General features: G+C 36.8%; 1 protein-coding gene across 5 annotated transcripts in view; it reads right to left on the bottom strand.

Annotated features, from left to right (window-relative positions):
• The window catches only part of LOC101897258 (protein unc-119 homolog), a 200,389-nt gene that overhangs the window by 110,435 nt on the left and 63,836 nt on the right, over positions 1 to 26,118 (bottom strand). Inside the window, exon 3 of one of the 5 annotated variants that reach the window (XM_059123056.1) lies at positions 25,417 to 25,859. The exons of the other annotated variants lie outside the window; for them this stretch is intronic. Within the exon in view, the coding sequence (XP_058979039.1) occupies positions 25,741 to 25,859 (119 nt within the window). The 3' untranslated portion in view covers positions 25,417 to 25,740. Of the gene's footprint in view, positions 1 to 25,416; positions 25,860 to 26,118 lie in introns of those variants that run through there. 5 annotated transcript variants of the gene reach the window in all.

The following is a 26,118-nucleotide window of genomic DNA, read 5'->3' as shown; positions in this document are numbered from 1 at the left end:
TTTTGAAAATTTCCAAATTCGTTCCAAATGGTGGATGGTATTCAACTGCTTTTTAACTTGTTTCAGTTATGAAGAGAATAAGTTGTTTATTATTCTTGTTAAAGAAATTATTCCCTTGAGATTGTATTGAATTCTTTAAGTGAAGTCCATGAATACTTTAAGGAAATGGTCAATTTTTGTTGTGAGTAAAATTAAAACGCGTCATCTAGAGAAAATCCTTTGATTCCATGATTTGGATGACTTGGGCTTACATCATGAGATTGGGAATCACGAAAAAAACTTTCGACTGCCTGGAAGGCAGACACAAATACATCAGTCGTCTCGGATCATGGGAATGTATTGTTTTCCTCTGTGTTTATACAAATTTCTTCATCCAACGAGCACAAATGAATTAAAAACAAGTAAAAAACATTAAGTTCGGCCGGGCCAAACTTTTAATACCCTCCACCTAAGGGTAAAAGAAACATTAGAAGAAATGTGGCAAAAACCATTAAAATGTCGAATATCGGGAGGTACCGTTATATGGGGGCTACACCAAAACGTGGACCTATAATTACAATGTTTCGCCACACGAACTAGGACCCATTATGACCCACAAATACCAATTTTTAGACAAATCAGTGAAAAAATGTGGCAAATACCATCAAAATACCGAATATCGGAAGGTACCTTTATATGAGGGCTATACCACAACGTGGGCCTATACATGCAATGTTCTGCCACACGCTCAGGGCCTATGACCTACAAATACCAATTTCCAGACAAATCCGTGAAAAAATGTGACATAATTCCGAATATCGGGAGGTACCGTTATATGGGGACTATACCAGAACGTGGACCGATATATCTCATTTTCAATACCAACCATCCTAGATACAATGCAAATAGCTCTGCTAAATTTTGGCGATCTACGTCAAATAATGTGGGCTGTATCATGATGGGGTCTAAGACGAATATTTAAGGATGTTACAAACGGAATGATAAAGTTAATATACCCTCCTTTCCAAGGTGGAGTATTTAGTAGTATTTTGTTGTTGCAAAATGGTCTGGCTTTATCCCTTTATTGTTGTTTTTATAAAAACAACGTTTGTTTATTAGTGGAGAACGATGGTAATGTTTACCAGGGGGTAAGGCAGGGAATACCTAGGTTTCGGAAAGAGCTACCAATCCTCATCAGTTCCCTTGTTTTTGTCTGGGATATTCTCCCCAGAAGTTATTTTAAAAATAACTTCTATGACAAAAAACATTTTTTTACCCAAGTGACGAGATCGTAAGCTCAATAGAAGAGGAACCAAAGAATTAAATAAAACTAAAATTCTCTTGGAAAGTCTTCTAAATCTTACAACCGCACTTATAAACATTTACATCTTTCTCCACTTGTTATGCTTTCGTTCAGCCTGAACGAAGTAGCATAACCATGTAAGTTGGTTTTGTCTGTTACAACAAAAACCCCTTCGTCGACCGTGCCTTGTCTATTAATAGAACAGTGTGGCTTGTTTGTTCGGGATACCGTAGTATTTTGTTGTTGCAAAATGGTCTGGCTTTATCCCTTTATTGTTGTTTTTATAAAAACAACGTTTGTTTATTAGTGGAGAACGATGGTAATGTTTACCAGGGGGTAAGGCAGGGAATACCTAGGTTTCGGAAAGAGCCCTGAAACAGATTTAAGTTCGATTTTTTAACCATATAATAACTCTTCACAAGAAACACAGAAGATGACCAATCTTAGTACACACTTGAGTCAGCTTATTACAAGTCTTTTTAGATTAATATCAGCTGGTTCACCTAATAATGTGAAAAAACTACCTCATTCACCCCCACAGCAGATACCCAGACTTCCTGCTGGGGATTTAATCTAAGGTGTTGCAGATAATGTCAAATTGGAAAATAAAATGCAAAGGTGGTATTAATGGTCTGTCTGTAGGGAATTTTATATATCGAGTGGAGGTCTTAAGAAGTAAACCGTCCATCCGACATTAGACCTTATGTCTAAAGTCCGCACAACAGACGGGAAAGGTCCTTTAAAGAAACCGAAATGCCAATAACAATATTTATTATTCCGAGCCTGGACAGGGATCTCTACTTGGGGATAGATATTTGGGACACATTTAATTTGCCCAAAGCTCTATACATAACCGCCCTGGATCTGAAGGATGCCTGGCAAATTCGTTTAGACCAGAAGTCCCGAGAAAGAACAGCATTTATTGTCCGGGTAGGCCATTATACCACATTAGGGTTAACGCCCCCCAAACCATGTCATGCCTAATGGGCAGAGTTATACCTCCAGAACTGAAAACGGAAATGTTTATCTCGACGACCTTCTGGTCATATCGGAATTCTTCGAAAGACAACTCGAAGGTCTGGGGTGATTAGCTAATCGGTTTCGTCAATCGGGGTTGACTATAAATACTATCCGAACTGACCTAGATAAAGTTTCTGCAATCACCTAATTCCCTGTCCCCAGATCTGTAAAACAGCTTCGAAAATTTTTTGAGATGACTGGGTGGTAGAGGAAGTTTGGCTTATTTGACTAATAGGAAAAAAAATTGTTTGATCCGAAGAAGCCCAAAAAGCTTTCGAGGTTTTAAAGTCCTGCCTGAGTACCAATGAGTATCAGTACCAGTTTTTCACACATTGCGATGCGGGTAAAACAGGCATTGGAAGTGTCTTAGTCCAGATAAATGCGGAGGGTGAAGAGGTTCCTATTGCCTTTATGTCGAGGAAACAAAATAAAGCCCAACGCACTCCGTCACCGAACAGGAATGCTTGGCAGCAATGCTATTTGTCAAAAAATTTAGACCGTACGTTGAGGGACACGTGTTTACTATTATCACTGATCATCCGTCCTTGAAGTGGCTAACGTCCCAGACCGACTTAAGATCAAGTCTGGCTCGATAGGCTTTAAAACTGTAGGTGTACAAATTCAGTATACAACATCGGCGTGGTAAACAGAATATTCTCCCTGATATCCTTTCTAGGGTAAACACCAATGATATGTCTAGCATTGGAATCGGACCAAACATGCAACAGGTGGCCAACTTCACGATAACCTGGTTTGGAAGCTGTGGGTGCCGAAAGAGGTAATTCAGAGGTGTTGAGTAAAGAACATGACCACCCGTTATCTCCGCACTGTGGAATAAACAAAACCTTGCCCCGAACATATTTCTTCAGTAAATCATCCTAATGATGTTTTTAGGCATTGGGTAGAACTCAAAATACATGTCGGTCTTTTCAAAAGCTATACGTGGATTTTCTTGGTCCCTATCCCAGAGCGAGATCCGGTAACATAGGCAAGTTTACTGCAGAGGTCATTGTTTAATATCTAGAAAACGAACTTTTTTCACACGTTTGGCGTTCCTAAATCCATGCACCAATATGCACCATAGAGGAACATATCTGACTCTGCCTGCTATATTGGTCTAATACCGCCCTCACGATAGATTGACGACCACAGCATCAACTTTGACTAGCAAAGTTGGGGAAAGGTAGATACCAGATAGGAGTCCGCGTGCGGACGACGCCGACGATTGATTATGGGTTAAACAACGGTCTTCGAATCTACACGAGAAAGAGTGTGATGATCTTTTGTTGCATACTGCATACTTTCTTTTACTTTGGCAGTTCCTGGCTTGGTGGGATTTCGCTTAACACCGTATGCAAACATTAAACTTTACAATAATTCTTCGACGCACGTCAACATTCATGACTCGGAAGTCGCTTAATCTATTAAGCGGGTGCATGAGGAGTGACAACCGCAGTCACAGATGGACCCAAAGATCCGGGCTCGGTTCCCGAATTATCTATTTTGGAGTTAGCAGGGACCGAAGCCGCAGCTGAATGCACAGATATGGTTTGGAATAGGTTTGCATTGGTCCATCAGTAGATGCGAGGCAGCAAATGAATCCGATTTGTTGGATCCGGACCCAGGCTCGGATATTTTAACAGCCGCAATGGGTTCTACGAGGACTGCTTCCACCACCACTTATCGAAGGTCGTCGGCCAGAACGACCAACTTGGTGATGGGCCGTCTTACAACACCGTTCTCGGGTTGGACGTCCGCGACTCGAACGTGACCGTTGAACGTTGGCGAAAGCTGGTCATAACGAACAACAACAAGATCATCTATGGCTATCTCGCGCTCTGGAAATTTCCATTTATACCTCATGTGTAAATGTTTCAAATATTCCTCTTTCCACCTCAAATTAAACTGATGGGTGAGGGCCTGAACGTTTTTAAACCGATTAAACTTAATGGTTGGTCTGTGATGAGAGGTTTAGATGGAGCTAACAAAGGGGCCTCAATAAGGAAGTATTCTGCCGTCAACGCGACTATTCCGTCAGAACTGTACGACATCGGACAAAGGGAACGAGAGTTCGAACACGCTTCCTTCATAGGCAAAACCGTTGCTAATTCTTCGAACTTGAACATAGAATTTCGAGCTTGTTTTCGAAATTGTAGTTTGAGACTCTTGACTCCAGCTTCCGATAACCCTCCCTAGTGAGGGGCACCCGCAGGTATAAAATGCTACAATAGGCCCTGACCTGATAACGAGGAAGAGACCGAGAGAGCACTTTTTTGGAGGAATTCTCTAAAACTCCTCTGAATTTCTCACGGAGCTCCAATTTTTTTTCCGCTGTGGACTTTACACGCAGGTAGATTACCTACGCGTATGCCTTTTCGGGGAAACGGAAAAAACATGAAGTTCGGCAGAAACTTCTGGAACATTCTGAATCCATCTGGGAAACTTGATCGAGTTTATGTGGGAATATGATTTGACAAACCTTTTCCAATTAGCCTCAGTTGCTGTCAAAAGTGAATCATCCCAACTAACATTGTCTAACCAGACCTTCTACATAATGATCTTCGCCATCAAAATCAATAATTTAGCAATAGCCGAAAGAACTTTTCTCCTAGTATAGTTGGATTTATTAATTATAGGATTAACTGTCAAGAAGGATCAATCTAATCCACCTATTACCCAAAGGTTTGGAGCTGCTAATTTTTACAGACGACAACAATTGAGCATCCACCAAATACTCAGGGGGAAGCGATTCACAATGGCTCTATTATGGGTGGTCTACTTTCTAAACTCGAACTTTGCGTCAATAGTAGTGGCGATAGTTCGAACCTCGGCTCTGGGTTAGGACCAGTGACAAGCCAGCCAAACACTGTGTTTTGAGCCAGTAAAGCTCCAGACAAAATCGAGCTCAAGTCGGAATTGACTAAAAATGACGAGAGATTCCGGAGATGGTAGGCAACACTATCACATTGGTTTCTAATGCCAGAAAAATATTGAATTTCTATACGACAAGATTTGCTAGCAGTAGCTGAGGGTGAACAACATACTCCTGATAAAACAGCACTGGCGGGAAGCTTCCAACGCTTTTGAAGTCTCTCTGAAATAAAAGAGGACTCCGACGCAGGATCTATCAGCGCCCCAGCGCTGACACCTTGGTGAACGATATTCACCATTGCGGTACCTAAAAGTACAGATTTGTACTCCATATCAATTGGTGTCAGAGTCATTTTTAAAGTTTTTTACAAAATCTCTACTACGATAAGTAAAGTAACAAGCACTAATGCAGAATTTGCTCTAAAAAATTAACCTAAAACCAAATTCTACTTCGCACAACATACGAAGGGTCCACAATCAATCAACAATCCAAAAATATATAAAAAACGCACTATAGGGCCAAAAAATTCGAAAACTTTCGCAAAATAGTTGTCTTGAACCTCTCACACTATAGTGAACAATAAAAATTTGAACTATAAATTCCAAAACTATAATCTCCAATGAGATATTAAGCAACAGAAAAAATGTGAGGAGATCAATAAAAAAAGTAAAAAATTTTCAAAAAATATATATAGTGTGGTAAATTTTATAAATATTGTGTATTTCTACCGTTAATTTTCAAAAAAAAAGTATTTTTGCGAACAAAAAATTCAAAATATTTCAATTGTTACTATTTTATAACGAAAATTTAGAGATTATTTGCAGAAAACATAACAAAATTATATGTTTTCTATGTTTTTTTTTTTTCGAATGCCGACGGAAAAACAATATTTGCAAAATGAGGCGGCGGGGGAACGGGGTAAGCGACTTGGAGGATTTCGGAAGAATACTCTTTCTCGGATCAGAGGTATATAAGATTTGAACTTACACGGCCCCTGCCTGCCGAACCCAATACGTTTCCTGAACATATCCAAGACTGACTGGATGAAGTATGTGAGACTAGTAAAAGAAAGGCTAGGGCAGAGAAACATTGAAGCATAGATGACATAGACAGACATGTCAATAGGTTAACGGAAACCCTAGTAAAGTCATTCAAAGAATGCTGTCCACTTCGAGAGAGGAAATCTGCCGGATGACAGGGAAACAATAGAAGAGACTAAAGGGCTTGTGATGAATATACACTTCCCGCCGAGTATCACGACACATGTGGATATATCGGAAGATAGAAGGAATGTGACTGAGGAATTACCAAAAATTGATGAATCGATGGTAAAGGAAGCTATCAAAATGTTCAAATCGTTGAAGGCAGCGGGACCAGATATGGTCTTCCCGGCTCTGCTCCAAAAGGAAGTGGACTTTATTTCGTCCAACTTAGTCTCTATTTTCAACGCGTGCCTAAAATTTGCGTATACCCCAAAAGCCTGGCAGGAACCGAGGGTAGTTTTTATACCCAAACCTGGGAAGGCAAGCTACGCAATACCCAAGTCTTATCGACCGATAAGTCTAACATCATTGTTACTCAAAACCATGGAACGCACAATCGATACCATGATTAAGAGCAGGATTGCAAACGAAACGTTAACCCGGAAAAAAACTTAGATATGTCTATTCACTAGGAAAAGAAAACTGGGGCAATTCGATGAACCGGTCTTCCTGAAAAGGACAATCAATATTTCCAATAAGGTTTAATATCTGCGTGTGATTGTAGATAGGAAACTTAATTGGAGGGACCACATCCAAGAAAAAGCAAACAAAGGTCATAGATGTTGGGCAATGTGTAAAAGGGCTATAGGCTCTAAATGGGGCTTCAATCCAAATATAACACACTGGCTAAATAAAAGCGTAGTAAGACCCGTTCTAACATAACGCATCAATAGCCTGGTGGACAGCTATGGATAAAAAATAGAATACCAAATACTACAGAAAGTCCAACGAATGTGCTGCTTAAACATCTGCGGCGCAACGAGGACAACTCCAACTAGGGCATTAGAGACAATTCTATTTTGATAAGCAAAGACCACGCTACATACCATCAAAAAATCTTACAAGTAACATCGGGAGAATCAATAGAAATCTTTGTATGGGACAGGATATCTGAAAAAATTGTAGATGCCTCTTTTGTAACATTAATCCCTTACAGAGACTCTTGGATCAGCGGATTCCTACCACAAATGCCGACTGTTTTTACAGACGGCCCAGTGCTAGGGCAGAGAGCGGGACTGCGACTTGTCATTGAAGAACCCAATACCGAACTCTCCTTCCACTTGCCCGATCACAATACAATCCTTCAAGCGGAGGTCCGGGCGATTGCAGAGAGTCCGAACTGGCTTAATGCTAACACGAGACCGGCTATTGTTAACGTCCTAACGGACAGTAAGACAGCTATAAAAACTATAACATCCAAAACAGTAACTTCAAAAACTGTATTGGAATATATAAATTCAATCAACAATTACTCTCAACATGGGAAATAACAACAATAAACGTAGACAATCCAGTGCCGCTTAATGCGTCACGTCTACTGTTAAAAAAATTGACAAAAAACGCCTACATATCCCTATGTAACAATAAGGGCGTAGGGAAAACCGCCAATATCCTATGGGGCGAGAGAAACATTGAAGCATAGATGACATAGACAGACATGTTAATAGGTTAACGGAGACCCTAGTAAAGTCATTCAAAGAATGCTGTCCACTTCGAGAGAGGAAATCTGCATACGAAAACCCCTGGATGACAGGGGAAATTCGTAACAAAGAAAAAGAGGTCGAAGACTTTACAATAGAGCTCGACGTTAAAAACCAGCAGTATTCTGGGGCACCTACCATAACAAACTTAAAGAATACAACAAAGTAGTAAGAACGGCTAAACGAAACTCCTGGAAGCTTTTCTACGAACAGGTTGACAGCGTGAATGATGTTTCAAAAATAAAAAAAATTTTTTTTCAAAAACCTATACACAAGCCGAGACAATCGTGGACGACATGGGTAACAAAATGGAAACAATAGAAGAGACTAAAGGGCTTTTGATGAATATAGACTTCCCGCCGAGTATCACGACACATGTGGATATATCGGAAGATCGAAGGAATGTGACTGAGGAATTACCAAAAATTGATGAATCGATGGTAAAGGAAGCTATCAAAATTTTCAAATCGTTGAAGGCAACGGGACCAGATATGGTCTTCCCGACTCTGCTCCAAAAGGAAGTGGAATTTATTTCGTCCAACTTAGCCTCTATTTTCAACGCGTGCCTAAAGTTTGCGTATACCCCAAAAGCCTGGCAGGAATCGAGGGTAGTTTTTATACCCAAAACTGGGAAGGCAAGCTACGCAATACCCAAGTCTTCTCGACCGATAAGTCTAACATCATTCTTACTCAAAACCATGGAACGCACAATCGATACCATGATTAAGAGCAGGATTGCAAACGAAACGTTAACCCGGAAAAAACTTAGATATGTATATTCACTAGGAAAAGAAAACTGGGGCAATTCGATGAACCGGTCTTCTTGAACAGGACAATCAATATTTCCAATAAGGTTTAATATCTGCGTGTGATTCTAGATAGGAAACTTAATTGGAGGGACCACATCCAAGAAAAAGCAAACAAAGGTCATAGATGTTGAGCAATGTGTAAAAGGGCTATAGGCTCTAAATGGGGCTTCAATCCAAATATAACACACTGGCTATATAAAAGCGTAGTAAGACCCGTTCTAACATAACGCATCAATAGCAGCTTTGGATAAAAAATATAATACCAAATACTACAGAAAGTCCAACGAATGTGCTGCTGGCGATTGCAGAGAGTCTGAACTGGCTTAATGCTAACACGAGACCGGCTATTGTTAACGTCCTAACGGACAGTAAGACAGCTATTGGAATGTATAAATTCAATCAACAATTACTCTCAACATGGGAAATAGCAACAATAAACGTAGACAATCTAGTGCCGCTTAATGCGTCACGTCTACTGTTAAAAAAATGGACAAAAAACTCCTACATATCCCTATGGAACAATAAGGGCGTAGGGAAAACCACCAATATCCTATGGGACGATCCCAATGAAGTAAAAACGAAGAACTTTCATTACTAGGTAAGAAGGAGATCAGTGAGGTAACGGGCATCCTTACGGGGCACCTGGCCCACAAGATAGGATGTGCAGATAACAGTGTATGCAGGGTATGCGGGGAAGATGACATTGGAAGATTTTCTCTGCCAATGCCCAGCGTTTGCAAATATCAGATCCTAGTTCTTAGGAAACGACTTAATCACATCATTGTAAGTGATATAAAACAGTGAAGAAATTTCATGAAGGCAACTGAAGTTCAAGTATAACAGACTGTAAACTGCCCGTCTTCTTCAAAAAACCCTTTAGACTAAAGCGCATTACAGGTCTATACTGGCTTAAGTGTATACCCAACAGGGCATGCGGCGAATTGTTTCGCCCCTCTTTTCAACCTAACCTAACCTAACCTGAATATAAAATAAAGGCAAAACCCAGGATTTATTAATAATAAATAAAAAGGCTTTGGTAAACAATATTACCTTAAATTGCACGATAGTGGGGGAGAGCCTTCGTTCGTATCGGGGCGATAGAAGAGAAGAAGTACAACAAACAACGATCCCAACAAGAAGTGAGGCGGCGTAATACAAGTAATTAGGTGGGTTAACGCCTAAAAAAACAATTATGAAATTATTGAAGAAATTTATTCCGGCGCTTACAGAATGAAAGTTAAATCACCGTCAAAAACTCACAATTCCACCATCAGTCTTAATTTGTAACTTTTTTCCTTAACTATTCCCTCTGTGCAACTCATTTCGCAGAAATAACGTGAAATTCTGATTCTCATTTGATAAGATCAACAGCATAGTTGGGTACACAATCAATTTTACATATTCATCAACTTGCAAGACATTACATACATATAAATTCTATTCTTCGAATAACAAAACTGGTGGCGTACTTAGTTAATAATTGATGCAATGTATCTGGTATTTTTAAGCAACTAAATTTCAAGTGTGTTGCAGGTGTTATGTCGCTAAACATTTATGTTGATGAGGGAACAAGCAACAGTTTGCATTGAGAGCAGTTCTCTTTCATTTAATGCACAAGATCAGAGATGCCAATTGTTGGTTTTCCCGCTACTTGTGGTGAGTTTTGACGCATAAAAACAACTGTTTAATAGTTATAGCGATTTTCTATTTTAAATCGCTACAGTAGACACTTTGGCTCTTTAAGGTAGTGGTTGTAGCGATTTTTACGCAAAATTGTTTATTGTTATCACTTTTAAAGCAAACAAAAAATAATAACGGACCAAAGCCTATATAAGGTTGGACAAGAAGACTCCTTGTAACAACAATTCGACAATAAACTCATTAGTTGTTCACTATTTTGATTTGACTTTATTTAAATTTCAAACTGCAAACTCAGAGATTAGCTCCCTAGCCGGCCTTTTATAAGCCTTGTAAACAGCCTTTCTATATAGATGTTGATGAGTTTGGAAATAAACAGAGAAACATTTATAAATGTGTGTGTGACGTGTGTTCTTCTTTTTGATTAGGTCGTGAAGTTTTTGTTTGATTTATGTTTAAGTCGGATTTGTCTGAAAATTGGTATTTGTTGGTCATAATGGGTTCCAGCTCCGGTGGCGAAACATTGCATGTATGGGTCCATGATTTGGTATAAGCCCCATATAACAGTACCTCCCAATATTCGGTATTTTGATGGTTTTTGTCACATTTTTTCACTGATTTGTCTAAAAATAGGTATTTGTGGGTCATAATGGGTCCTAGTTCGTGTGGCAAAATATTGTAATTATAAGTCCACGTTTTGGTGTAGCCCCCATATAACGGTACCTCCCGATATTCGGTAATTTGATGCTTTTTGCAACATTTTTTCACGGATTTGTCTAAAAATTGGTATTTGTTGGTCACAATGGGTTCCAGCTTCGGTGGCGAAACATTGCATGCATGGGTCCATGATTTGATATAGCCCCCATATAACGGTACCTCCCGATATTCGGTATTTTGATGGTTTTTGCCACATTTGTTCACTGATTTGTCTAAAAATTGGTATTTGTGGGTCATAATGGATCCTAGTTCGTGTGGCGAAACATTGTAATGGTTTTTGCCACATTTCTTCTAATGTTTCTTTTACCCTAAGGTGCAGGATATTAAAAGTTTGGCCCGGCCGAACTTAATGTTTTTTTACTTGTTTTAAATAAATGAATTAAATATATGTATATTTTTTTTAATTTTCCCTTTTTCTGTGTACAATTTTTCATAGTGTTTGTTGGTCTAAGTCAGTAGAGATTTGACGTGGTTTTTTTTATAGTGTTATTTAGTTTTAGTCTGTAGCGATTTATGGTTGATTTAAAAAAAACTTATCTATAGCGATTTTTACGTCGGAACAGTTGGCATTTCTGCACAAAATGTAACTTGCGCTTGTGTGTGTGAGAGAAACAAAAAAGCTCAAAAAATCTCCCTTCTTTCTTCTGGACCTTTTATAACAAGAAACATCCTTTATGGTAAATGAAATCTATGACTACTTGAAGGAAATGGTCGATTTTTGTTGTGAGTAAAATCAATATGAATGCTCTAGAGTAAATCCTTAGCCTGTTTGATTCCATGGTTTAGTAGACTTGGGCTTACATCATGAGATTGAAAATCACAAAAAATTATACTTCCGACTGCCTGGAAGGCATATCTAGTGATTGGGTTGGGAGGGCATGCCAGACACAAATGCATTAGTCGTCTCGGATCATGTTGATGCCTTAGGGAATTTTTTTCCTCTAAATTTATCCAAATTTCTTTATCCAACGAGCACCAATGAATTTAAAATAACTTAACGTAGCTGAAGAGAACGCATAGAAGATACTAACCCATGCCATACCCACGAGCAACGTCATCTTCTTATTAATTGGATGTTGCATGCTACATAAGCTATGCTATGCGAAGTGAGGAAAACAATTGATTGTGTTGCCTTTGCATTAACTTATATCCTCAACATCGACTTTGCATAGCTTCTGAAGGGTTCTTATCCCTCGTATTTTGTAGTGGATGAATAACGGTACGCAATAGTCAACGCCGGAAAAAATTAATGACCTAGCAGGCGTGACTCTGTTAGGTGCGAAATTCCCATCAAGAAACGGAATTAAACTGTTTATGGAACTTGATTTCTCTAATGCTCCATGTTTCCACACTTTTAGGTGTGTTACTTGATTCAGCTTCATGGGGGTCAATACTTCTGCCGAGCTTCCATCCTTGTGTCCTTTTATCCTTTCGGCAAATCGCAGGACATAACCGACAATTCTTTTTATTCCACTAAATGAAGCCTGTAACCCACTTTTTGAAGCAAATGGGTGGGTGTAGATTTCGTCTTGAATTCAAGATCAGTTCGATTTTCTCCATTTCTTGAGAAAAATTTCGTTCCGTGTAGAAATGTTGATCCAATAAAACTCATCATACTTCATGACAGACGTCTGACATATGCCTTCCATCCGCAAGTATAGCTCGAAGATACATCACAGCTCCGTATGTTTTATTGAGGCGTCCATAAATGTATGTATTCCTATTTTTGATGGTTTCCATGTTAATCCCAAAACCGTGGTTGATGACTTGTCAAAATTGAGATCTACTACCCATATACGGGGAGCTGTTTGAAAACGTATGCCTGTATATACAATATTCTGGGTATAACTTGTGAACTGTAAATACTGAATTTTAAATTATTGCGTTAGAAAATATGGCTAGAATTGTCAAAATAAGGTTGTTTTATATCAATTATAAGGTGGTTTTATAAAAATGTTGACCGATATAGATTTGTTTTCTGGCGAGGTATTCCACTTTAAATTTAACTTACTTTATTTATTTGTCATTATTATCTATTAATATGCATTAAAAACTGGACTCAACGGACATATAATTAATACAATAAATAATAATAAAATAACAAATCACAGTAAGCTAATTTTATCACAGAACTGTTTCTACATGATTGCAATAGAATACTGAAGCTTTGTCCTATTTTTTGTTTATCGATTTTGATATTCTCTGTTGTATTCGTAGGCTTTCTAATGTGTATCTCTTGTTTCCTTTCTTCTCTCTCTCTAGGATTTAGACCTTAGCCAAATCAGCTGTTTCCCCGTTCCTTTAATTATGTCTGTTTCATGCTCTCCTGCTCTCACACTTAGTTGCCGTTGTGCCTATGTACACTCTCCCGCCTTCTTCTTTGTCGTTCCCCTTGCAAGTTATTTCGTTACAACATTGCGCTGTTTTAGTTTCTCTTGTTTTGTTTTGGTTCCTTTAAATATGGTTTGCAGTGTTTCATTTGACTTGTGTGATATCATGGTTGCTGTGTCTTTTAAAATGAGTTTTAAATATGACACACTGAGAAACAGTTTATCTTCCTTATCGATGGATTTTTTAGTTTTAATCTTTGTTGTGTTTGAGGATTTTATTATGTCGTTTATTATATTTTGTGGGTAGCTATTTTTCTTCAGTATTGCTATGAATTTTTTTATACCCTCCACCAAAAAAGGTATGGAGGGTATATTAAGTTCGTCATTCCGTTTGTAACTCATCGAAATAATCATTTTAGACCCAACAAAGTATATATTCTTGATCAGCGTAAAATTCTAAGACGATTTAGCCCTGTCCGTCCGTCTGTCCGTCTGTTGTAATCACGCTACAGTCTAAACGAATTAAGATAGGAAGCACAGATTTTTGCACAGATCTCTCTTTTGTCTGCAGGCAGGTCAAGTTCGAAGATGGGCTATATCGGTCCACGATATCGTATAGCCCCCATATAACGGTACCCCCGATATTCGGTATTTTGATGATTTTAGCCACATTTTTCAATGGAATTGTCTGAAAATCCACACAAGTAGTTCCTTGTGGGTACTTTATACCTCGGCAGAAAATTATCTATATAGGTCCACAATATCGTATAGCCCCCATATAACGGTACCCCCCACAGTATTCGGTATTTTGACGATTTTAGCCACATTTTTCAATGGAATTGTCTGAAATTCCACAAAAAGAGTCCCTTGTGGACATTTTACCCCTTCAAAAAGAATTGTCTATATAAGTCTACTATATCGTATATCCCCCATATAACTGTACCCCAGATATTCGGTATTTTGATGATGTTAGCCACATTTTTCAATGAAATTGTCTTAAAATCCACACAAGTAGTTCCTTGTGAGTACTTTACCCCCTGAGAGAGAATTGTCTATACAGGTCCACGATATCGTATATCCCCCATATAACGGTAACCCCGATATTCGGTATTTTGATGATTTTACCCACATTTTTCATCGGAATTGTCTGAAAATCCACACAAGGAGTTCCTTGTGGGTACTTTATGCCTCGGCAGAGAATTATCTATAAAGGTCTACGATATCGTATAGCCCTCATATAACGGTACCCCCGATATTCGGTATTTTGATGTTTTTAGCCATATTTTTCAACGGAATGGTCACAAGGGGTTCTTTGTACACAAGGGGTTCTTTGTGAGCACTTTACTCCATATAGGTTAACGATAACGTATGTCTCCCATATAACGATACCTCGCGATATTCGGTATTTTGAAAATCCACACTAGGAGTTCCTTGTGAGTACTTTATACGCAGACATAGATTTGTCTTTATAGGTTCACAATATCGTATATCCCCACATATCGGCACCTTCTTATATTAGATATTTTACAGATTTTAAAAGAATTTTTAATGGATTTTATTTTTTTTGAAAATTTTCTGATTCGTTCCAAATGGTGGAGGGTATTCAAAGTTCGGCCCGGCCGAACTTACTGCTTTTTTACTTGTTATGTTTTTATCAATATCAAATCAAATATCAGTTAAAAATGTTATTTTGTTCAAAAGGGATTTTGCTGTATTTATTTTCATATTTTTTGGTTGTGTTGAGTGGTAGCTAATTATACGTCCCGAAGAAGTATCTTGGATGTACCATTCTGTTACCAGGCTATCATCATCTCTTATACTGTTCATATCAAGGTATAATTAAATAAATAATAAATAATTAATTAAATTGGTCGAAAATCAAAAAATTAAATACTTCATTTCGTCTCGTTGTCATCTTTATTGGTGATAGGCATTGTTGTTGGCAGTTGTTAGTTTGGTACATTCGAATATTATTATTTTTGTTGGATTTATTCGCAATAATGTTGCGGAATGTTTTTCTTAAATTTGTTCTGTTGAGTAGCTACGCTACATTGGTCAGTCACTTTTGTTAGTTACAAAACTTGCTATAGGGTCTTATATACAAAAGAAAGTTGTGTTAGTTACTACGCTTATAACTTAAGAACCGTTGGGCCGATTTTAACGATTCGGAATTGTCTCCTGTCCGAAAAGGATAATATCAAAAAAAAAAATCGCGTAAAATTGTGATATATTAACATTTTCATTTTGACTTTTGAAATGTACAATAGTAATGTTTTATTTTGCATAATTTTATTTATATTTTGACTTACTTTTTTTCTAATGTATATTTGAAGTGTTTTTTATATTTTATTTTTGAATTCGAATGTTAATAACAATTTATTTAATTGACTTAATTTTTTGAGCACTGAAATTGATGTCGGGTTACATGAAAGTGTAGTACCGAATTATGTGGTGGCGAAACGGAATAGATGATATCGAAATAATTTAACACGGTCACACCAAAGTTAAAGGATAATTACTTTTTCAAAATCGCTAAAAAATCACAAAAAAAGAGATCTCATTGCAAAAATTCTCAAATCGGGAAAAAATCGAAAAAAATTTCAATGGAATCGAATTTTAAAATAATAATAATAATATTGACAAACTTTGTAAGGATCTTTAAACATTTGCTGTAAAAAATCAGCGAACAAGTTGAAGATTTTTTCAATTTGTTATTCTTCTTTTGTCAATTTTGTTCAATTTGTATTATCATTTTGAATTCAGTGAATTTTTGTGAACAAAAAAAAAGAATAATTTTTCACTATATACAATTTTTCACCAAAAAAAAGCATCAAGATACCTTAAATCGCTTTTGCAGGTCATGATATCGATCATAACTCACGGATAAGGGTGCAACCCGATTTCATATTTATATAACCATCGTATGATTTAAACTATTTTTGGGGTCTTGACTACTTTTTTCATTTTTTGGCCCTTATTTGGCATCTTTGTTTCTAAGGGGGTAGAGAACCTCTTCGCATAAAATTTGAAATCTTCAGAGTAGGGCGTATATTGGTCTTGACCACATTCATCAATTGATTTGGCTAAAAAAATTGTATATATGCTACCTTGGGGTAGGGAACCATCATACAGATAATTGCCCCAAAGGAATTTATTTAAGTAAAGTCCCCCCAAGTCCACTTTCACATCTAGTATGTGGTTAGAAAAGAAAATTTTGTATTGTATTGAATTTGTAACCCCCAAGAGAATATTGGTTGGGAATGTAGATTTGAGATATACATCTATATGAAATGAATTGTGAAAACATGAACAAATTACAATTATAAGAAAGTAGCACGGGACCGAATATTTGTTTAATCGTCATTGAATTATACTATGATGAAAAAAATATGGACTTTATGTAAATTTAAATGGCAAATAAAATACTGTAATGGGTGAAAATCTTACACAAAAATTTTTCCATGTAATAGAACCCCCTCAAGTCCACCTTTTGGCGGACAAATAGTCCGATATGGTTAGGGGGACTGATGAGGACTCTAACGCACAATCTGAGGTGCTAATGGGTTTAAAAAAGTAATTAACTTTGGCTATTCTTAAATCATTCAGCCCTCAATTATGAGGTGTACAAAATACATTAAATTCCAAATTACTGCTCATTTGACTGGAAATTTTTGCTACGATTTTTACCATACTAGAAATTAATTTGATCCCTTACGATACGATTGATATATACTTTTTAATAGATTTGTATAGCACATCCAAGGTTTAAGTATTGAAGCCCACGGCTTAAATATGGGTACAGGTATATTAAAACATTTTAAAACACTTTTAATCGACCAGTACGCGAACACTTATATCAGTCATATCTGTGAATAATAATGCTTTGACAAATATGCATAATAGACAAAAACTACGGGCCGGCAACGCGGACCGGGCCAGCTAGTGTTATTATATTATTATGTTATGATATTTGTTTTCGAAGTTTTAGAAATAAATACACCCACAAGCGTTCATTTTGAAGTTCAAATACCAAATTTTAAACAAATATATTAGAAAATGTCGCTTAAATCGTCAAAATGGAGAACATCCGATGAACCATTATATGTGCGCTATAGGGAAACATGAATCTACATATTCAATGTTCTGTCACCCGATCTGGAACCTACTACGAACTGCAAGTAGCATTTTTATAAATATTTGGATAAACCCATTAAAATAACGGATCAAGAACCCACTACGAACTACAAATACCAAATTTTAGAAAAATCCGTAGAAAAATGTAGGCAAAACCATTAAAATAGCGAATATCAGGAGGTACCGTTATACACGAGCTATACGAAAACGTTTACCTATATGTAAAATGTTCCTTCATCGGAGCTAGAATCCATAATGAACTACAAATAACTGGTTTAGACAAATCCGTAGAAAAATGCGGCAAAATTATCAAAATACCAAATATCGGGAGGTACTCTTATATGGGGGATATACGAAAACATGGACCTAAAACCAATTACTAACAACAAATACCAATTTTTAGACAAATTGGTGGAAAATGTGGTTAAAACTATCAAAATACCGAATATCGGGAAGTACCGTTATTGGGGGCTATCACCAAAAGTGGATCGATATATCTCATTTTCAATATCAACCATCATAGACACAAAGCAAACAACGTTGCCATTTTTAAAGCTCCAAGTCAAAAATTGTGATTTCAACAAACAGACGGACGGACTTAGAACTTTATGCTGATCATCAATATTATATATATTGTTATTATTGGGGTCTATGATGAATATTAAGAGATGTTACAAACGAAATGAAATTATTTTATTTATTTTTGTACTCTTGCCCAAAATTGTTCGATATTTCTAGCTATAATTAAAGCCTTTGCTCCTCTGCAAACCTTAATGCACTAATCGGTGCAATAGAATATGATGATTTAGATATAATCGGCAATCAGTCTATACGTTGTTGCGAAACTTAGAAAATTCGGAAAATGTAAACAAAGAATATCCACATTTGGCAGAAAGTAAATATACCGTTTCTTTTTACCTTTATTCAAGTAAATTGGCAACAATTAAAATTATAAAGCATGGAAAGAAATCGGAAATCCACTTTTGGGTCTCCGCAGGACAAGATTGCCGCAAATATTCCTTCTGGCTGTGATAACGTGCATAATATGGCACTGCCCTTAATACATATTGATATTTTTGAGGAAGATTTTTCTTCCACTAACAAATCATGGTTTCCTGTCGATTTGAAGCATTAAATGATGAATACAATAATATTCGAATATTGTTTCATCATCAATTAAGACGTTGTATAATCTTCCAATTCCTGTAAAAGAAACTTCACCGGGTCTAAAAGAGATCCGACCTTTAATTAAACGCTGAATTTTGTATATGTTGACGCCACACATCAATGGGATCCGATACTTTTCTTTCTTTGCCTACAACGTTTACCGAAAGAAACGCAATTGCTGTGGGAACAAGGTACAAAAACAAATCGGCTCTATCTTCGTGGAAAGGTTTTGACACATTTCTTTCAGAAAGGATAAACACGCTTGAGTGTTTGGAAAAGTATAGAAACAAATCAATTCTTTTGTGTAATTTTAATTCGCTTAATACCATTTAGAAGTACAATGCCAAATTTTCGTATTCCCCTTCAATTGGAAAATAATCTTTGTCGAGAGAAAAACATTGTTTCCATTTGTGCTCAAAATTTAATCATTTATTCCCGATAAATATATTTGAATTCATCAAGCGCCAAGATCATTGTATAAATTGTTTAGTAAAGGGACATTTACTACTAAAATTGTACTGGTAAGAGCAGTTGCTTAAAATTTAGTCAACGTATCCACAATTTTTTACATCGCGCGTCTTTAAAACTAATTAGTTCGATTCCGGTTCTGACTCCAAAGGCTTCATCAATCTCATCAAAATCGTTGTTGTCAGCTTCAGCCCCAGTTTTTCGACCCTCGATTGAAACATTTAATTTTGTTCGCTCGAAGTCGCTATTCAAAATGCCGAAGAAGAACCTATTTAAATTTATAAAAACCAATTTATGGCAAAGTAGCAATAAAGCGAAATTAAAACTTTTAAACGACGTTGTAAGACGAACTTTGCGATAAATCTATATATATTTTGTTAAAATGTACGCGCTACGATTTATTACAAATTTGTACCTTAAGAGTAATTAGACAGTATAACAAGTAATAAGTCAGTATTACGAGTAATTAGTAAGAATATATGAAGTCGTTTGAACGGACAACACCCGCAACATCGTTTGCAAGCACATATCGTTGTGCATAAAAAGGCATATTGTTGCGAGAGGTAATATCGTTACCATCAAATCAAACTAGCAATAAATAGTTTATTTCATATTAAGATGGCTCTTGTGTTTTTTTATCCTTTTACATATCACCCACGTTCCTCTGCTACACGTATTCGGCATTTTACTCCCATCGGCGGAGACCCTCTGAGCTAAACACTATGTATGGTGGAGGTATAAAACACTATTAAATATATTTTAATGCGGATTTTGAAATTGAAATATATGTGCCATTCTTTCAAATTGTGTACTTTTTAAAAAGGATTTATTTTTTTCGTTCGTTTCCAAGCCTCTCACTCCCACCCCTGCCGACCGAGGAGCGACCTCCCCACACGTAGGGGGCGCGTACACACCAAAGACCGGGAATGGTGGGTTAGTTGTGAGTTAGTGGTGTCACCTACAGTCTAGTACATCAGCCGGTAAATTAATAGATAAAAATACACTATTGAGAAAGGAATTAAAGCAACACATATAACATTTATATACAAATATAAACAAATAACAGTGAAAATAATATGTTAAACAAAGACTACTATTCAAAGGCTGGTGTCTATTGTTTCCGTAGAGGGGATTGTGGACTAGGTGCCGTAAACAAAACTTAAAGATTCTGAAAACAAGTGCTCAAAGGCTGGGTCTACTGGTTCCGCAAAGGGAGATGTAGATCAGGTTCCGCCAAAATGAGCTCTTTAAAATAAAAAATAGGTAAGTGAACATATACAATCACATGTGGAGAATATATCTTTTAATTGAGTCCAACGAATTGCTTAAACGAATGCTATTACATAGAATATTGTAGATTACACATAAGGATCTCAATGGGTTACTAATTGCTTCATTAATTTTTGCGAGAGATAATTTTAATGGTTCGAAGTGACGAGTTCTACGAGACGGTATATTATAAGTAATTTCGCCAGTTAAGAAATTAGAATCAATCAAACCGTGTGATAATTTGATGATAAATAACGCTTTTAGCATAAACGGTCTCCTTTCAAGTGTTGGGAGATCAATTAACAGTAAACGATTTTCGTAAGGCGAAAGTAATTCTGACGGGTCCAGTTAAGGCCCCGTAGAGAAAAAATAAGGAATTGAACTTGAACTGATTCGATTTCATCTGAATAGCATTTATAAAGAGGACCCCACAGAATACATTCGTACAGAAGCTTGGAAAATAACCTATTTTCAAGGAGTAATTTAATATTTTAGTCAAAGGTGAGTATAATTCATTAGCACAAGATTTTAAAATAAAGGTTGGAGCACCGTCAGGGCCAGGGGAAAATGAGGAGCGTAATGTCTTTAAACCCTTTAAGACTTCGTCTTCGGTTAAAATAATGCTGGGAAAGTGATTCAATGTAGTGGTATAAATTTCGCAAGGTCCTATAGATGTGCCCTGTGTATAGGAAGACTAAAAAAAGTCAGCAAATAAATTTACAATTTCAAGATTGTCTGATGACTCTTTACTACCAAGTTTTATGCTGGAGGGAAATTTCTGAGCTCTCCTTTTAAAGTTCACAAATTTAAAGAAATTCTTAGGATTTTAATAAATTCTGCCGCATTTGGGAAAAATAAGAATAACATTTGGAGTTTTCCGAATTATATATATTTCTTGCCAAGGAATATTTTGAACAATTTACGGCAGTGTTAGATTTTTTAAAAATTTTAAAAATTATATTTTTAATATTGCGTAGACGTCTTAATGTAGGTGTAAACCAAGCAGGACCTTGGTCAACTAATCGTTTATTATTATGTAGTATTGCGAAATGGTTAAAGAATTTAATTTTTATTTTTAGTACATTGCCCTTAAGAACTCTAGCTGGCAACAAACGCTTTGAAATGTATTTGAAACTCAGGGTCTCAATTGATATTTCATTCGAGCAGGCGTTCCACATCTTGGTGGACTCTGGGAAGCTGGAGTGAAAAGTTTCAACCAACACTTTACGGCTTACCTTGGAGGAATTGGCAACCGCTCTGGCCAGAATGACTGGCATTTGCACTTTGCATTCATTTCTGCGGGTTCATCGGGTCGAATGCTTGTTTATAACAAGTCGGAATCCACAACTGTGGGTTAATTTGACATTTGATCATTGAATTCATTTCTGCGGGTTCATCGAATCGAATACTTGTTTATAACAAGTCGGAATCCATTGCGACTTCTACTGGCCCACACCCTTAATTAATATAAATGTCGTTTTTGTGTGTGCAGACACTCGCTGAGCATTTGCAAAGAGTTTTTAGAGATGACGTTGCAGTCTCATCGAGATTGTACGCGTTGTCTGGGCAAATGTCACCAACCGCTTGATGCAATGGCGCCAAAAGTTGCGCCTATCATGCTTTGCTGCATGATATTAAATAAGATTTTGGAGGAGCATCTTAACCCATGTTTGTCGAATTTGCCATAATTAGTATAACTTAGTAAAATTCCGAATTTTGGAAGACATGAATTTTAATGAAAAATATTTTGAATTTCTAACAAAACGACACGTCGCCTACTATTTTGTTATAAAGCACTACATACATCTTACAATACACATTTATCGTCTTGAGTTACCATACTGTTGCATGGTGGGCGCCTAATGTTCACGCAAGAAATACAAGATGGCGTTTAAGTAATCCTCCAGAAAATGTTATAAATTTTACGATTGGCCCCTAATGTCTGTTATGTTTTGACATTTTTGTAGTAAACACGTGCGAAATACACGTTAATAAATTTCGTCGCAGATTTCCTGACCGTCCACAACAAAAGATGCAGCCAGGCGTGACAAATCTCGGAGTATCCGTTCTGCAGATAATATTGCTGCTGTAGTCTAGGATGTCATAGAAGCCCCGTCGACATCGACCAGACGACGTGCCTCGCAAATGGGTATCAGCCGACGGTCTTTACAGCGACTTTGGTACTAGATTTGAAGATGTTTCCGCACAAAGTCCAGATGGTGCATCAGCTGTTAGCTGTTGACTGCCAATGCCGTCTAACATCCGCTCAAGCCATCCTTAATCACCACCAAGAAGAAGTATATAAGCAAAATGTACGCTTCTGGGGCACTGAAAATCCGCGTGTAACCCACGTAGAGCAATTACAGCCGCTCAAAGTCACTGTATGGTCACGGTTACTGTAAATGGTGGAAGCTACAAAGCAATTATCAACTACTTCTTTTTGCCGCAACTTGATGAGTTGTTATTGGAAAACATGTGGTTCCAAGAGGACAGGTGCAACGGTACACACTACACGTATCACAATCGATATGCTGAACGATGCATTTCCCGGGCACCTAATCCCCGTTTTTGGTGATTTTCACTGGCCAGCAAGATCGCCCGATTTGACCGATCCAAACTTTTTTGTGGGGCTTTTTGAAGTCGCGGGTTTATGTCAACAGGCGTCAGACTATTTAAGCTCTTAAAGACAATATCCGTCTAGAATGAGAAAACATTTCGCCGAAAGTTTTAGCCAAAGTGATGGAAATGGACGTGATTCTGATAAGGATCAAGTTCACTGATAAATTTCAAATTTCCCCCACCAGTGGAAAGGAATTTGAAACACTTATTGGTTAAAGGAAGAAACTACTTCCTCAAAAAAAGCAGTAAGCTTAAAGAGCCAGAATCATCTGAACATTCAATCTAAATAGTTGTGATGAAGGCTACCAGGATATCACGTAAAAAAAGACTCCATTGGTAGGAAGAACGGTGAAGTTCTTCAGCAAAAAGCTGTAGCATATGGAAACACTGGACGGATATCGGGCGGATCGGGCACTAAGTCAACGGGATTCAGAAGAGAAAACGGTATGTACCTCCGATTCCAATGAAATTCGGAATGAGTGACTGAATTTGGCACAATTATAGAAATGTCAAATAATGTTGAAATCCTTTGATATTTGGATACAGCTCCGATATATATGTTCGACCGGTTTCATATATCTGATACACCAAACTCGATATGCATGTCTGATTCCAATGAAATTCGGAATGAGTGACGGAATTTGGCACAATTATAAAAATGTCAAATGATATTGAAATCCGTTGATATTTGGAATACCTCCCATATATAATTCGGCTGACTTCATGAAATTTGCTACAAAAATAAATTTTTCAAATTACATTGAAATCAGTGCAGGTTTGGATATATTTCCATATATTTTTTCGGGAGGTATGTTGATATCTCAAATCTCTAATTGCAACAGAAATGCCACTCAACTTCAAAAGATTGCAGTTTCTGCAGGATTGGCATTTGCTATGAAATTAATAAATCCGAAGGACAAAACATTCGAGTATGCGGACTAAATGTTTAAAATCCAAAGGTGTAGCGAAGCACCCCGGGTTCAACTAGTTATCTATATAGGTCCACCTTTTCTTATAGCCCCCATATAACTGTACCTCCACACAATTTAAGCCAGATTTTCAAACGAAATTGTTTAATATTCGTTCTTAGAGTATGTAACTGGCTATACCTTCTGTGGCAGAACATTGAATACATAGGTTTTTATTCCACATTTTCTTCCGGCCCAATATAACTGTACCTCCCCCGAAATTCGGTACTTAGAATTCGTAATGTGTTCTACTTCTTGCGGCAGATCATTGCCTATATAAGTTCACATTTTGCTAAAGCCCCCATGTTCTATCAATTCCCTGTATTTGGTATTCTTCTGATTTTATCCACATTTTTCAGAGCAATTCGGTATGTAGAGTTTATATGGGCTCTGTCATCTGTGATAGAAGACTGCTGGAATAGGCTGATTATAACTTTTATCACTTCGAGTATTTGTATTTTAGTTTCATTTTTAGCTAATCTTTTTGATTTGGTATTTGACACTTTGCAATTTAAAAATTAATTAATTAATTATCACCTGTAACTGTGTGCGAACCTGTATTAGCGTATGTCGGTATAAAATTAAAACATGAACAGTTCAGGTATGATTACATAAGGAAAATTATAAAGTAATAACAAAAACTACTGTTTTGAAACTTCGTGTGTGTTGCTTTTCCAGAAAACATTCTGTGTTTGGTGAGTGCCACCTTTTAAACAAGTATAAATTACCATTCGAAATTTAACTAAGTCATTCTAAACTATTTTGTTCTTTTTTCAAAGAAGCAAGCCGATGGCTTAACCCAGTCAAAAAACTTTCTATGTATTCTTAAGAAAAACTTAAAGCGCCGCTTCATGGGCTGTCCTTGTAACACAACAAATAACAAAATACTTGTGCAAATACATAGAAAGTAAGAATACAAAAATGGCTTTTTGATTGGCTTAAGTCATCGGCTGGTATCTCCATAAAAAACAAAGGAGCGTAGGGGTAAAAAGTTCAAATTATGGACCAAAATTGAACGTAGTCACCTAAAGCCAACCGAAGACTTAAGCCAGTCAAAAAGCGTTTTTGGAATGTGTTGTTAACATTTAATATGGAAAATTACGACTATTAAAATGTATAAATGTTGAACTTTTGAAGGATTAATTTCTTAAGTTAAGTTCACATTGGGTAAATATTTGACATAAAATATCAAGTATTTGCTCTTTTTCAGAACCTGCAAGAATCTATTCGTTCGAAAGATAGCGTTATAAAACATATTGACATCGCTAAGACGACTCACACTGTGATTCTGGAGAGACCACCAAAACGAATTATTCTAGTTTCCTTTTGCATTTTACAAACAAATACAGAATCTTTACCCTGGAATAAAAACATATGATATACATTCAACATAAGCTTAAGGCAATTTATTGACACTCATTTAAAAAAATATAAATTGAAATGTTGTGTTCTTTGATCAGCAGTTAATGCTATACTTATTGAACGTGAGTGCAACTATTAATATTTTACATGCTTTCGTTGCAAGCATCTGTATTTTGATCAATTCCTGGTAAAACTGGGTGTTCGAAATGGTAATTCATCAAACGTTCTTGCCACTTTTTGAACTTCCTTTCTTGGAAAAATGTTCAATTGTTGTAATTGATGCAAATTTAAAAATAAGACTTTCGAAGTACTGCTGTTGCTAGTGCCAATATGTTAATATATTTATACATTTACTCCACCATCGTACGCATAGTCGGCTTTATTGTGCATCACAAGTCGATTGTCAACAAAGTAGAAGCTGTCGGAGCGCGTTTCAAAAGGGTTTGAAATCATTTCTGCAACTGCAAAGAAAAAAATCATTATTTCATTCATGATTAAAATATATATATTAAAATTCGTATTTATTTATAGTTATGATGAAAGTTGCCCTTATCAACTCTGAACAAAAGCGGATAAAATTTCGCCGATTATTAAAAGAATCAATGATTCTGCAAATTAATGTAAATGTATTTTTTTCTATCAACAAATATGAATGGTCGATAATCAAAGAGTTTAGCCGGGAATGGGCCAAAATACTACAGAGCAACATTCGGGCAGCGT

Source organism: Musca domestica, unplaced genomic scaffold (assembly GCF_030504385.1).
Source record: "Musca domestica strain aabys unplaced genomic scaffold, Musca_domestica.polishedcontigs.V.1.1 22, whole genome shotgun sequence".
NCBI lineage: Eukaryota > Metazoa > Arthropoda > Insecta > Diptera > Muscidae > Musca > Musca domestica.
This window is presented reverse-complemented; position numbering and strand designations above follow the sequence as displayed.